At 38.9% G+C, this 15,179-nt stretch overlaps 1 protein-coding gene across 3 annotated transcripts; it reads left to right on the top strand.

The window, feature by feature from the left end:
* The first annotated feature begins 1,288 nt into the window (after positions 1 to 1,288).
* Positions 1,289 to 14,848, top strand: rbm26 (RNA binding motif protein 26). Of its 3 annotated transcripts, XM_041787588.1 has the most exons (23): positions 1,289 to 1,514; positions 1,639 to 1,761; positions 1,966 to 2,084; positions 2,232 to 2,350; positions 2,930 to 3,021; positions 3,110 to 3,381; positions 3,928 to 4,206; positions 4,302 to 4,544; positions 5,860 to 6,000; positions 6,104 to 6,244; positions 6,471 to 6,579; positions 6,667 to 6,823; positions 7,369 to 7,554; positions 9,082 to 9,183; positions 9,272 to 9,343; positions 9,454 to 9,552; positions 9,698 to 9,772; positions 10,067 to 10,234; positions 10,576 to 10,680; positions 10,821 to 11,024; positions 12,879 to 12,965; positions 13,180 to 13,293; positions 13,715 to 14,848. In XM_041787588.1, the coding sequence occupies exons 2-23, from the start codon at positions 1,703 to 1,705 to the stop codon at positions 13,802 to 13,804; spliced, it is 3,033 nt and encodes a 1,010-aa protein (XP_041643522.1). In that variant the 5' UTR covers positions 1,289 to 1,514; positions 1,639 to 1,702; the 3' UTR covers positions 13,805 to 14,848. The 3 variants fall into 3 exon arrangements, with proteins under 3 accessions (XP_041643522.1, XP_041643531.1, XP_041643513.1); XM_041787597.1 differs by having other exon boundaries at positions 1,289 to 1,761; positions 9,085 to 9,183; XM_041787579.1 differs by having other exon boundaries at positions 1,289 to 1,761.
* The last annotated feature ends 331 nt before the right edge of the window (positions 14,849 to 15,179 follow it).

Here is a 15,179-nt window from a genome sequence, read left to right as displayed (position 1 = left end):
GTCAACCTCACTGCAAGGATATACATACTGATGTGTATGCACAAGACATGCTTTAGGAGCAACTAGTCAACTCTAACTCAGTGGCTAATTTCACTCAGAGTGCAAATGAATAACAACAAAAACAACAATTCAGCAAAAATATGAGCAAAAGAACCCCAGCAGGGATCAAAGTACAACAGGCAACATCTAGACACAGCTAAACACATGTGAAACACATCTAAATGCTCTGCCCAAGGGCATGATGGGGAACTCTGATAGAGCTTACATCAGTTGACTTACCAGTGTTAGTTCAGCTCTACAGAGCTGAACTAACACTGGTGGATAACATGGTCATATAACTCCAACACTGAAGACCATTTTATTCAGAAATGATCTTTTGGGGGTTAAAATCAACTCTGAAAAGTTTAAACCTGAGACATCAACACTCCAGTTTTTGCTGTGCACAGCAGCTGTTTTGAGATGTGATGTGAAATCATTTTCAATTCAGTTCACTTCAATTCAACTCAATTGGCTTTACTGGCATGGAAAGCATCATAAATTTACATTGCCAAAGCAATGTACAATAATAGTAATAACAGCAGAAAAGGGCATTATAATTGATATTAAAAAACTTGGTTTCGCTTTATTTTATGGTTAAAAATGTAGACATTCTGTTTTTATATGCAAGTCCATTTCTTGGTGGTGGTGTGTATTCTGCAAATGCATATTCCCTATCAAGGGACTTAAACATTCCAGTTTTCTGAGTTTTCTTTTTGTTGATTCTTGGTTAAGAGTTTAATGGTTTTCTTTAGTACTTTATTCTCTCGCTAGGTGCTGAAGTAGTCAACAGAAGTGGAAAAAATACTAAAATACAGTAAAAGTACAGTTGCTGTGGTTAAAACTTAAATAAGTACAAGTAAAAGTTCTGATTTCTAATTTAGTGAAAAAATACAAGTACACAAACAACTATTCAATTACAGGTGATCCAAGTAAATCTAATTGGTTTCTTTTCACCCCTGCTTAAACCTAACTTAATATTTGATACAGGATGTAGACCTCCACAGTCTGAAGATGCATTTACTCTGAAATCATCATCCTCTCTATTAATTTGTTAATTAAACTCTTACATCTTAAATTAATTCACAGCAGAATCTTTAGAGGAAACAAGAAAGACAGCTTAGTTGGACTGAACTTTGTGTGGGCGAAATCTTTTTTTGCTCATTATTATGTAACCTGCTTAGTCTCTTCCTAAACCCAGCAAACAAATATACATCTCGCGATATTTTGCCAACGAAGAGCCAATCGGAAGTAAATAGTCATCATGGCATGTTTGCTATTCAGGGGAGGATAAAGTAGCAAGTGTAGCGTGGGTGTAAGTGCAGTCTAAAGAATAACCAGAGTTTACAGTCTTCAGCGTTACCTGGTTGAATGCTGGATTTTAATACACCCCTCCCGTCTTTATTTCTTTACTGAAAACATCAGGAGAAGAGAGGAATCCCGCCGCACGTTTGGGGCCTGGACAGACGTTTGCTAGCGTACGTTAGCTAAAGCTGGCTAACGTGAACGCGCCTGTTCAGTTAACCTCGCGTTAGCATTACAGCCTTCACAACCACCGAGGAGGCTAGCGTCACTAGCTGACATCTGCTGTTATTTCAACAGATTTAGACTCCCCAGCTAGCTTTAACGCTGACCGTGGTGGAAGGAAAGTTCGGCTGGATCTAAAATGATCATTGAAAACCTCGATGCCTTGAAAACATGGCTGTCTGATACTCTCGAGCCCATGTAAGTAATGTTATCGAAGCTATTAGCACTTTAGCCTTAGCCTTTCTAGCTCATTCTGACTGAAACAAGCTAAGGGCAGTTTAAACACACTAACAAGACAACCTTTGTAAGATGTGACTATAATAACTTATTGTAAATGTGTTCCTCATACCTGTGTATGTTGGTTGTGCAAACCTTTGTTAAAGTTGCTGTTCATATTTCCAGCTGTGATGCAGACCCCGCTGCCCTGGCCAAGTATGTTGTTGCTTTGGTGAAGAAGGACAAGAGTGAAAAAGAACTTAAAGCCCTTTGTATAGACCAGTTGGATGTATTTCTTCAGAAAGGTTGGTTGATTAGTTTTTCTGTCATGAAACCTTGAAATTGAGAGTCATAATTCATTGTCATGTGAAATGACTCTCATAAGTCATTGTTATTTAGCTGTTTAAATACACTGTTATTTAGCTGTTTAAACACACTGTTATGTTTTTCAGAGACCCAGCCATTTGTGGATAAGCTGTTTGAAGCAGTTAACAACAAAAGCTACCTCCCGCAGACAGAGCAGCAAATCCCTGTGGTCAAAGTTGAGAAAGAGGAACCGAAAAAAGATGAGGTACTGTTCTGGGGATGTCAAGAACATCTGCTAGGGCATCTGCTTTCAGCCTTTTTTAGACCAAAGAGTCAATTTGAAACCAGCAACTGCTTACAAGGGGCTGACCTATGATGTTCTAAACTCCTACCAGTTCAAACTGCTATAAAATTAGACAGCTGTGTGTTAAAGCATGTTGTGCAGCTGATGGAGGAGATGGGAGTGTTTACAGGCTAAACTTGGGGAATAAAGAGAGATGTAATCAATCCCAAAATTCAAAGCATGACCTCATCTATCCAAGTAAGTGTTAATAGCCTGAAACCAAGATTTCTATTTCTCTTTTCATATTTATGTGCTTGCAACATCCTGAAACCAGCAGTCTGACAAGCTGAATCACAGGTGATCGAAACAGACGATGATTCAAGCTGCAACCGCTCAGTTCAGACTGCTTCAAGTGTTGCCAGTGGTGCTCTAAAACAGTCCTTGGTCTGAACTGTGGCTTTAAAAATGTAGTGTTACACGAAAGTAGCAGAGTACAGTACTAATTATTTTAAGTGGTCATAGACCCAGTGCCAATCTTGAATGAATTTTATTCTTTTTCAGGCTCCTCGGGAAGAAGAAAGAGAAAAAAAGTTTTCTCGGAGACTGAACCACAGCCCTCCACTGCAAAGCTCTCGCTACAGCAGAGATAGCAGGTGTGCACTGCAGCAACTTGATCTCCCTTCCTCCTCTACTTGTAATTTCCTTCACCAAAAATAATGTTGCATTTTCACCAATTTTCAGAAGAGGTGAGGATCGCAAGAGAGACGATCGCTCCAGGAAGAGGGATTATGACCGCATCCCACCAAGGAGGGACTCGTACCGTGACCGCTACAATCGTAGAAGAGGACGCAGCCGGAGTTACAGTCGCAGCCGAAGCCGCAGCCGGAGTTGGAGCAAGGATCGCATCCGAGACCGTGACAGAGAGAGGGATCGAGACAGGGAGAGAGACAGGGATCGTGATCGCAGCAGGAGCAGGTCACACAGCAGAACTCGGTCTAGAAGCAGGAGCAGAGGTAAGAACAGCTGTTTAAAACAAGATCACCCTCACATTTTCTTTTTTTCCTAAGCTTGATCATTGTTCTGTTGATGGAGAAACAAAATAATACCTAACCTGGATTTTGAACATTGCTTCTCTGTCTTTTGCATTGTATTAAGACCACTTTGTTTGAACTATAACCCTGGTGTTGCAATCTTTCAGTTTGTTCAATAAGATTAGAGCTGACGAAGCACTCTCTTCAAGTCAAATTATATGACAGTTTCCAGTTTTTGTTTTTCCCAACTTTTTTGTATGCATTACAATATAAAAAAATATTGTGTTATTTAATTTTTTGCCTAAATGATATATAGCAGTCCCTTGTAACAGTCTTGCAAGCAGCTCAGATAGCTGACAACATGTTGAGAATGTAAGCAGCCAATCATTTGATACTAAGAATTGGGATGAAAAAGCCTAACAACAAATTGAAATTTTTGTGGGGTACTAATGGGTCTAATTTTTCACCTAATCATTTGTGAATATGCCACCTGTTTTCTAAAAAGGAATTTATTTTGTCTTTTTACAGAACGAGATTCGGGGAAATTGAAGTATGATCATGATCGATTGGACAGGCCAGAGAGCGGTGAAAGCTACACCCCTGCAGTCCTGGCCTCAACTGCTACCACTTCCCACTTCCCTGTGCCAACATTAAGCAGCACCATCACAGTCATTGCCCCCACACATCATCACAGTAACAACACTACTGAGAGCTGGTCAGACTTCCATCCTGATCACCCTGTGGACCGTGGTCCTTTCAGCAGAGGGCCACCACCCCAACTGAGGAAGCGCTGTCGTGACTATGATGGTAAAAAAGGCAATTAAATCTTTCACTAAGGGCCTTTAATTTAGTTCTTATATTGCTGTAGGTCTGATTTTTCAATTTGTCTCGTCCTTTTCCAGAAAAGGGCTTCTGTATGAGAGGGGACATGTGTCCTTTCGACCACGGTAGTGACCCAGTTGTAGTAGAGGATGTCAACTTGCCCAGTATGCTGCCCTTCCAGCCTCCACCCATCCCTGGTGTTGATGCACCTCCACCCCCGGGCCTCCCACCACCTCCTCCTCTCATGAACCCCCCACCTGTAAATCTGCGGCCTCCTGTGCCTCCACCAGGTGCCCTACCACCCAGTCTTCCTCCTGTTGCAGGTAAGAATCTAGCCATTTCTGGGGAGTTAGTTTCTAACATAACCATGATAGGATTAACAAAACTTAGGGTAAATGCACTTTGAAAAATATGAGACATAAAGTATTTTGATGTCAGGCTTTTAAAACTACTCTATTGAGCATGTAGAAGAAATCCAAAAACATTAAGAAAAAAATAATTAAACTAGAAAATTATCACTGATAATAATTCAGAAATAATTCATTTCTATTGCTTTTGAGATATGAACAAAGAATTAGGACAAAGGGAGATTGACAAGAACTTGGGAGGGATTTTCATGATGTTCCCTGACTTTTCTTCTGCAGCAGAGCTTGGCACTTTGTTTGCAAAATGGGAGACAGTGGTGCAGTAATAATATCCCTGTCTGTGGTTTTATATAGTGCTCTGTCAACACTAAAGCCTGCCTCACACATAAAGATTTTTAAAATATTAACCTTTTTTTTCAGTATGAGAAACCCCACTTATGGTGACAAACAATCCATGATTTTCCAGCGTTGTTAGTATAATGTGTGGTTTAGAATAAGAGGATCAACTCAGCACACCACATACTAACAGATTCTGTTCACTTACTACCAGAGTCTCAGCTTGGTCTCGTCTCGCAAAATGCCACATCTCACCCAGTCAAATGGGACTTTATAACCAGCTCCCTCCCTTGTCAGTTTGTCTGTGGTCTGTTTTATAGTACACTTTGTTAAATACTAATTTTGTTTCTACAAATCAATAAATTGCTCGGCCATTTCTGATGTCTTTCTAAACATTGTTTTCCATTTAATGGCCCTGCTGTTTACTATTGTTGCCATGGCTGTGTTTTTGTTTTACTTTCTCCATCAGTCAGCCTGCTTCCCGATTGGCTATCCCTCCATAGTGCTCAGTGCTCACCACACACAACTGGAGTTTTAGTCGTAAATATTGAACGTGTTATATTGAATATTTATGATCTCAGGTCAGAGCGCCTCTGATCAGGTTGGACAAGGAAAATTTCACTTGTAACCGAGAACGGGATAATCTGGCAAGATAATCTGAAGAACCACCCCATTATCAGGCCTTTGCTGACTTTGGTCAGAAGGGAGGATTCAACCCAATAATCTGCTAAGCTTTAAAATAGAAGTGCTAGATTTGATAGCTATAAGGAGAGGAAACTGAAATTTGCAGACCAGTACTTAAGAAATTATTTAAATAACTTTGAAAAAAAAACATTTTTTTTATTATGTTTTGAATCTTGTGAATTACTTATTTTTTGACTTTTAAGTGTTGTGCCTGAGCTTCCTTTTGAATTTTGTTTTTCTGTGATTTAAACAGGTCTCCCTCCTTCACTTCCTCCTCTGCAACCATCAGGCATGGATGCTCCTCCAAACTCTATCACCAGCTCTGTTCCCACCATCGTCACCTCTGGGATCCGCTCCACACTCCCCCAGGCTGCAGTACCTCTCTTCACCACCAGTAATGACTGTTTGCCTTTTTGAAGTCACACATTCATATTTTTATTGTTTTTTAATATGCCTCATTGCCTCACAAGTTGACCTGTCCTCTTTCCTCTTACCAGACAATTATGAGTCAGATGTGTACAACCCTGAGGCTCCCAGCATCACTAACACCTCCAGGCCAGTCTACCGCCACAGGGTTAATGCCCAGAGACCCAACCTGATCGGCCTCACAATGGGGGATGTGGACCAGCCACAGAGAGGTATAATTCACATGAACCTTTGAATAGACTTTAGTCTTTAAACAATCATGTAATTTCCCTCTAAAAGAACGCTTACTTTGAACTTGGTCAAAGTAACCCCCACTAACAGTGGAAAAGTTTGGTTTTGAACTCTTATAAATTACAGGCTATTTTTTAGTTTAATTCAGTCTAGTTTACTGTATAGTTAACTTTCAGAATTGACCAGTCTGTGTTTTTCCTTCACCAGAAAAAATTCCCAACAACAGTATGAGGATTGTTATGGAATCAGACTCAAGAAAGAGACCACATGTGCCCCATGATGGGGGCCTCTCCTCCAAGAAACCTTGGTTTGACAAGTAAGACATGTCATAACTGCCTTCTGGATTCATTGTGTTTATTATCACCCTAACTGAAATGCTCAATGGTTTCCTCTTTTTGCTTAGGCCAAACTTTAACAAACCAAACCACCACGGCTACCACAAAAGAGTCCCGTTCTCTGCAAACACCAAGCTGCTGGTTCGGCAGATTCCCTCAGAGCTAAACAACATCAGCAAGCTCAATGAGCATTTTGGAAAATTTGGTACTATTGTCAACCTGCAGGTCAGTCCCGGAGTGGTGCTACAGACATGAAAGCTTTAGATTAAAGAGTCATCAAATTTTGTATATACTGTGAATAATTCGATGATGCTTTACAATGGAAAGCAGATAATTTAACAGTATGTATGAGTAAGTCTGTAGTGGAGGTTAAGTTTTTTTAGCAGCTTCTATATTGAAGGTTAAGATTCAATCTTGGTAATTGACTTTGACTGGGGAACTTATATGATAGGAATTTTGATTGGCCATTATGATAGGCCATAAACGCCTTCTGATAAACTGGTAATGTTGACATGTTTAAATCGTTTTATAATGGTTATTTTTGTTGTTGTGAAGCAGTTAAAAAAGGTTCAAACAAGTCAGAAAAACCTTGCGACTGATCTTTCTTGTGCTGTTTTCTCATAGATAGACAAGGGAGTAATTAGCTAATTTCACTGTGTTCATTGTTGTTGTTACAGTATGGAAAGTCCCAGTATACAGTGCAAGATTTACGTTTGAATACTGCTTTTTGTTTAACTTTTTCTCAGGACCTTTTGATGTTCTTCTTACAGGTGGCCTACAGGAATGATCCAGAGGGAGCTCTGATCCAGTTTGCCTCTTCAGACGAGGCAAAGCGCGCTATGCAAAGCACAGAGGCTGTTCTCAACAACCGCTTCATCCGAGTGCACTGGTTTCGTGATGATGGCACTGATGGCCAGTCTCCATCACAGCAGCAGACTCAGCCACAGCCAGCTATGGTAAATAGATATTTATTTTTGACCTATGACCTATAAGTTTCTGTTGATTTCCTGTTTTTTTTTTTCTGAAACCTGAGGCTCCAAAAGTTAAAAGTTTTTGTGATAGACTTGTACATCTGGAGACATTGGATAGTTTGCTTTTGTAATTATGTGGCTGCATTTCCATAAATAACCTTACTTGTACTTATTTGTAGGACAAAAGAGAAAAAGTTAAATGGAACGCTGCATAATAATGTGTACTAACTTCACTTGAGACACATTAATGTAGTTTATATAAATGATTTGCCATGAAAAAAAACAGATTACTATGTTTTGGGTAAATTTGAAAGATAGTTTTACATTTTGACTGTCATTTTGTACAGTGCATTCTGGGTATTGACGCCATCTGAAAGAGGAATTTATTCCTTATTGTTATCTTCACTAGAACAGCACTCAAAAGTTTAATGTAATGAATGAAATGTTCATTTGGTAACAGTATGACTTTTTAAGTGTGGATGAAGTGGCAACAAAGAATGGATGAAATAAACTGGCACTCAAATGGGAGTTAGCTACTTTGGCTCACATCATAGAGCTGTTTTGGGCTTAGACCCACAAGGTTCATTTGGCTGATGGTACATCACCCTTTCAGTTTAAGTCATGTTTATGACAAAACAAGGATTTGGTTATATGCCTAGCCTCTTAGCTCAGTACAAAACAGTCTTCCTTTATCTGGATAGACAGTGCTAGACGCCAGGAGGTCTGCAGTAATTTGTAATATTGACTGCCTCCATGCCAGGTAAATCGGTTGAACTGGAAAAAGTTAGCTTTTTGTAAAGTGTAGGGATCGTACTTGGTGTATGTAGAAATCATCTGATGATAACTGCAGTACACAGACCCATTTAGAGTTTTAAAGTTCTAACTTTCCTCCGTTCCAAGTCTTTCCTCTTGGTTGTCCCCCACGTCCTGCCCCCACATGGATATTCGCATGTCATCAGAATCACATGACTGCAAAGAACCTATTGTTACAAAGTTTTGTACAGCCAGATGGTAAACACAGACATAAATGATAAGAAATGTCAGGAAGCTGTTGGTGTCACCAGTACGATTTCACTCCGCATGTCAAGCCATATTCATACTTGAACAAAACTCCTGAAATTTTCCTGAATCCCTTCTTGAATGAATGTAGACAGCAGCCCTGACTTTACCCAACATTTCCCTGTAACACCCCAGTGTTTTTCACTCCCCGACTCTTCTTTTTACTGACAGGCTAACCGCAGGAAAACTTCCTACTTTGAGGTACAAGTGTGAACAGTAAAGTCAGAAAAATTTCAGGGTTACATGTGTGAAAAGGGCTTTATGGTTATTTTGAGCAGAAGCTAACACGTTTGTCAGTCTAAATAAAGAATAACTGAAGATGTTATAGCTGCAGCTAAATGTTTATCATGCCAGGAAACACTTCAGAACCATTTTTTTAAAACAATGGCTGTGTTTAAATGCTTTTTTACATAAGTCCTGACATAAGTGTTCAACATCTCTTGTGCTGTTCAGCAGCCCTCAGCCACGTCTCTGAAGCAGTCTGTTAAAGACCGCCTTGGACCGCTGCTCACTGCCAACTCTGAGCCCTCCCAGGATTCCAGTGTAGCCTCTCAGGTGTGTGTGGGTTTCTTTTGGCGTATACTTGTAAAAAATCTGAAGAAGTTCTGTATAAACATGATGTATTTTTTCATGAATGGTGCAGAGTCCTTCCAAAGTATCAGTTAAGGACCGCTTGGGTCTCCCATCTGTCAAAACAGCTGCTCCTGTTGAAAAAGTAAGTGCCTATTTGCCTTTCTGCATTACAAAATGCCCCATTAAAATTAATGTACTTCTTGAACAGACTTTTAAATGTTTTATCTTATCAACACTAAATATTATTTCCAGGTGTTTTCGACATCCATGGGCCTCTCAAAGACGGTGTACAATCCCGCTGCCCTGAAAGCTGTGCAGAAAAGCTCAGAGGAGGCTCTGAAGAAGAAACAGGTAAAAGAAGAACAAGAGGAAATTAGGAGACATTGATCAGAATTAGAGCCTAAATAGGATAGTGGTTAGTGGATAGAAGTGGTTTAAAAACTTATTTTTAAAACAGAGGACAACAGCTAATCAATTTCCATAATTAATTTCACAGGAAGCTCTAAGACTACAACAGGATGTGAGGAAGAAGAAACAGGAAATACTGGAGAAGCACATTGAAACACAGAAGGTAAGATCATTAGGAGTTTAAGTACAATATTAAAGTTTGTCTCTGAGCAGTCTAGGTTAATATTTTTCCATCTCTTCGCAAAACGTAACATTTTACATGCTATATATGTAAGATGTCTGACTAAGGAAGCATAAAAGAAGAAATTAAAGTTTTGGCATAAAGTTGATCTTATTTGGAAAGCTTAATAGTATCCAGACTGCCTTGTGTTTGTTGATTTATGTCTGGATTTACAGAGTTCCCCTCTTAAAGTAGTTTAAGCTTTGGTTCTTTTATTTTTCTGCTTTTCTTCTTTAGCTCCTTATATCCAAAATTGAGAAGAACAAAACGACGAAGGCAGAGGACAAAGCCAAGATCATGGAAACGCTGGGCACGTTGACCAAAAGCATCACCAAACTGCAAGAGGAGATAAAGGGAATCTCAAGCAGTAGCAACCTGATGCGCACAGCCAAGACAAAGGCCCAGGTACAGTGCTTCTTCAAATCTTGTCACCCCCATGAAACAGGTCTACTCTTAAATATAGATTTTTTACATCGATATAGTATGTGATTTGTTTCAATCTTAACTGATGGGGTTTTGTTGTAGTCTAGCTTTCAAAGCTAAAAGCTTTTATCTCACTAAAGCATTGTGAATATTCTCTCACTCATAGTTGATTTATATTCTAGCAAAGGTCAGCATTTTCTTCAGAGCTCTAAGTAATCAAAAGCAACTTGGTTTCTGTTTTGCAGTATATCTAGTGTTGTTTATAAAGTGCTCACACCCTTCAATGATGTACATTTTCTGATATGAGTTATCCATGTCTGCAGGCCCAGAAGGAATTGCTTGATGCAGAGCTGGATCTCTTACAGAAGACTCAGGCTGGAGAGGATACTGCTTTGTTGAAGATCAAATACACCCAACTGCAAATTGAGGTACTGACTTTGTTGTAAGCAGAAGTCTGTCCCTCACGCTTGAAATTGAACGTGCAAAAAAGTTCCTTAAAAAATTGCATCAATCAAATATTTCTGCTCTGTTTGACCCTTTTTCATACCTGCCTCTTTTTCCTTTCCAGGCAGCTAAAAGAGGGCTGCTTTCACCAGGACGAGGCAGGGGCGCCCCCACTCGAGGCCGTGGTGCCCTTAGGGCCAGAGGAAGAGGCTCCAGAGGACGGGGAAGAGGTGTACCTCTGCATGCAGTTGTGGACCATCGACCACGGGCCCTGGAGATCTCTGGTTTCACAGATGCAGACTGTGTCAACCTGCTGCCACACTTTGCTGTAAGTTCGCCTAAACACACCCCACTGCTACAGGGGGATTTAAAGTCCTGAATAAAGTTAAAGTGAAGTTTAATGTAAACTGTGAATGGAAGATTGAGGATTTGAGTTACTGGAGTTTTCAAGGTGCGGATTTTCTCATTGCTTGTAAATCAGGGCATGGCAATACTTATCACTGTTTTCACTTATTTAGATTAAGGCAGTTTGTTGTGTATTGGTCACACAGAAACAAAAACAGTGCAAAATCAGTGAAGCCATAAGGCAAGATATGCCTGCATCGCTATGCATCTTTGCTGTGTTGTTGTTGGAACCCATAGTTATAACATGAATTAAGATTTTAATAGAAACGATACCATTTAAACTAGATTTTATTCATTAAATATCCATCATACTCATCAGACATGGTATTGCTGTGTGCATAACTTAATCATTATTTATGTAGTGCAGCAGAAAGGAAACCAACAGTGTCATCTGGTGGTCACAGCTGGACTGTACAACTGACCACCAGAGTTAAAGCACACAGTTTAAAAGCTCTTGGTCAACCAATTAAAAGTTTGGAGAATCTGCTAGATCAGCAATGGGCAATTGTGGTTGCAACAGAGGCCGCAAAAATATTATTCTCTTTGCTAAAGGGCCTCTGTTACATACTGTAGAAACCTCAATGAGCCATTTAGGATCACTGATAGTTTAATAAAAAGAGCACATACACAGCGTTCATCAGTGGTTATATATAATAATATTTATTTTGAACTCAAATGCAAATAGTTATGCAGAATTTGATGGGCTGAAAACTTACATTTAAGCAACTGTTCTGATACAATGAATGGAGAATTTAGCAGTCATTAAAGTATACTTCACTTAAATCTGTTTTTTCTCCAAATGAGTCTTGTAATTCATCACTATAGAGTTTCATAAAAACATTAACAGCCAGTAACATCTAATACAAACAAAATATCTACCAGTAATTAAAGTTGATTGATAAAAAAGATTTCTATTTTCCATGTTCTCTTGAATTCAGGTTTTGTGCATGTCATGGTGGTGTAACTCTATCTGGCAGTTTTTGTCATGTTTTCTTCATGTTAACAAATGATTAAAGTTGAATTGTGGGCTACAGTGAGAGAGATGGGAAGCTGCTTTTGGCCCCTTGGCTGCAGTTGCCCAACTTTATGCTATATTTTCCTGCAATAGCAACCTGTACACCAGGGGTCATCAACTACATTTGTACAAGGGCCAGTGTTTTCCTATACAGGCACTTTGGGGGCCAAACTTTAAACTAAACCAGATAATTTTAAAAAATGGTCCAATTAACATATTTTTATTCAAATATTTTGTTTTCTTTTAAATATATGTAATTTTCAGGCTCTAACAGTGAGCTCAGTCCCTATATCGCAGCTGTCAAGGGGGCAATTGAGATGTTTTAGCTAAACATTTCTGTGACTGTCATGTTGTCTGTCACTGGGTTTGACGCTAACATGCTATGTAGGTATAAGTGTTGAAACCCGAGCAGGAAAATTGCACTCCCCAAACCCCTGAATTCGTAAGTTGCTCCAGAAAATGACAATTTGCTCAAGAACTGACTGATGTGGCCCCAGGGATGCCAGTTGATTATTGCTGCTGTACACTGATTCAATTTAAAACTGAGTTAAACTGCACCATCAAGGTATCCCCCTCTAAATCAACAGGGGTCATCAGCTACATTTATACAAGGGCCAGTTGTGGGAGCCAGACTTTCAAATTAACTAAAATAAAAAACCGTGTTGGTCTAATTAATGTTAATGTTTTAATATCTTTATGTCCTTCTAAAATGTGTGTGAATTTTGTGTATTGATCAAGTCTTTTGTGTTCCCAATACTGAAGCAATTCGGGGAGATTGAAGATTGTCAGATAGATGACAACAGCCTGTCTGCTGTTATCACATACAGGACAAGAGCTGAAGCTGAACAGGTGAGTCAACAACCAGCCACGCTACACAGTGATCTATGCCTGAGTTACTTTTAACCCCTTAGGTTTCAGGGAATTCTAAGGGGTTAAACAGTAAAGATATTTGGACAATACACTGAACTTCAGCTGCTGTGTACTTGACTAAATCAATCATTTTAATCCCTATTTATTAACAATGTGCTCTCTCTTCTGCTCTTTATGCTTTGTTTTCCTGTAGGCGGCTCTTCACGGAGTAAGGTTTAACAACCAGACTCTACGCTTGGCCTGGCATAAGGCTGTCAATACTCTCAGTGTTGTGGATGTTGACGATGCAGAGCCAGATGAAGATGAGGTTTGTAGACTTAACGCTCACATTCGACACCTACCCTAAAAGAGACTGGTCTGACAAGATTATCCTTGATTTCTTCTGAAATATTAATAAATGAATTTAGAGACTTTGATCTTCTCTGTTCAGATATTCTGTAAAAGTTTATTAAATCCCTACTTATTACAATAAGAGAACACAAGAGGGAGCTATTACACATCACAGCAAGGATTGTCTATGTGGCCCTTGCATGGCCACTGGTGCTTTTATTAGGCCTGTGTCCATCTATCCTCATACTGAGAATTTAGTCTTTTGTGACCTTTAAAGTGCAAGGTGCAAGTTTAGTGTTGGTGAAGCTCAAAATAAAAGATCTCTCTACTTTAAATCATCTTTTAACCATTGATGGAAAGCACTCTTCTCAGTGGTGTTTGTTTCTTTCTCCTGTTAGTACCCTGAAGAGTCACTGAGTGACGACGCATTACTGCAGGATGACGATGAGGAAGAAGACGACAATGAGCCTCGCTCCTGGCGCAGATGAAGACCGGTCAAATGCTCATCTCTGAAGTGGAATATATTCAACAATCCAGCAACTTTCTAAGATTTCAATGCCTGTTTATTAATAAACAAGGCACATTTCACTATGGCTAGACTTTTTTTTCCCTACAAATGTGTTATTGGCAGAACAACTATGTGCAAGTTTGATTCATTTTAACAGTTTAACTGGTGAATTTTTTTAATGCTCTTAATGTAGTAATAGTCAGTTTTTTCTTTTTTGACTATTTTTGTTATTTTGGTTCATAAAGCATAAATAGTTTGACAGCGTATCTCTTGCAGACACCATTGTTGACCCTTCAGTTGAAGAAACCAGAAGCCTGTGTTGTAATTTAACTGAATGACAGACTGTAGCTTTTTGCAGAATAGTATTAGGTTGACTGGTTTAAATGCTTATGTGTAAATATTTTATGTCTGGGTTTAAATGATTTGTATGAAAGCTTGGCTTCACAGTTCTTGGCTTTATTCTGGATTGTAAAAAAAAAAAAATAAAGAATTGAAATGGTCTAAAAAAAAAAATCCTGCCAAAAACAAAAAAAGAAAAAACAAAAAGGAAAAAAAAACTAACCAAAAAAGAAGTGATGTGGCAGTGAAAAAAAGAAAACATCTTTAAAGAGCTGAAAAAGACCATTTCAAAAAAACAAAAAACTTCATTTTCACTAAAGAGCAAAATTCCTACAATATTCCTATTTTTTTTTTTTTTTTGTGGACCGGTAAGGTAGCCTGTACTGTTCTGTTTCAATTTCAAGGTAAGTTTGTGATTTCTAAGCATTTCCATGCATAGCAGCATCTTCTCTTATTAACTACTACACCCATACCCTTTACATATTTATAAACATCCAAACAGGGTGACTGATAACATTTTTTCTTATTGTTACAGGAGTCGTCTGTCTGCAACGCTGTGTCCAACTCTACCTCCTCTATGAAATTTCCACATTATCCATGTTGACCTATGTATACTTGTAAATACTATAAAACTATTTAATTGTACAGAATCAAGTGCTTTTACATTAAAAAAAATATATTTTTATGATCATTCTGCTTATTGCGTGTGATAATTGCTTGCTGCTGGTTCATGAGCCATCTATGGGTAAAATAATACAAGATATAACAGCAAATGTAATCAGACTTGGATGGAGTTTGTTTCTCATAGGAACTTTGCTCACATTAAATGGTAGGCACGGTCACTTTGGATAAAATGCATTCATATCGATCCCTGTACGGTGTGTGAAATAATGTACTAAAGCCAGTGGACAGATCAGCATAGAAGTCATGACATGGTCAATAAAAAGGATGTGGACTCCAGGAAGAAAAACTGCAGCAATGCTGCAACAAATGGGCACCATAATAAACTAAAGTGA

Source organism: Cheilinus undulatus, linkage group 1 (genome assembly GCF_018320785.1).
Source record: "Cheilinus undulatus linkage group 1, ASM1832078v1, whole genome shotgun sequence".
NCBI classification, from domain to species: domain Eukaryota; kingdom Metazoa; phylum Chordata; class Actinopteri; order Labriformes; family Labridae; genus Cheilinus; species Cheilinus undulatus.
This window is presented reverse-complemented; position numbering and strand designations above follow the sequence as displayed.

Coding starts and splice junctions, on each gene's coding strand:
- rbm26 (XM_041787588.1), top strand. CDS start 1,703: ATGATCATTGAAAACCTCGATGCCTTGAAAACATGGCTGTCTGATACT. Junction 6,245..6,470: donor TGTGGACCAGCCACAGAGAG/GTATAATTCACA, acceptor TTCCTTCACCAG/AAAAAATTCCCAACAACAGT. Junction 11,025..12,878: donor ACCTGCTGCCACACTTTGCT/GTAAGTTCGCCT, acceptor CCAATACTGAAG/CAATTCGGGGAGATTGAAGA.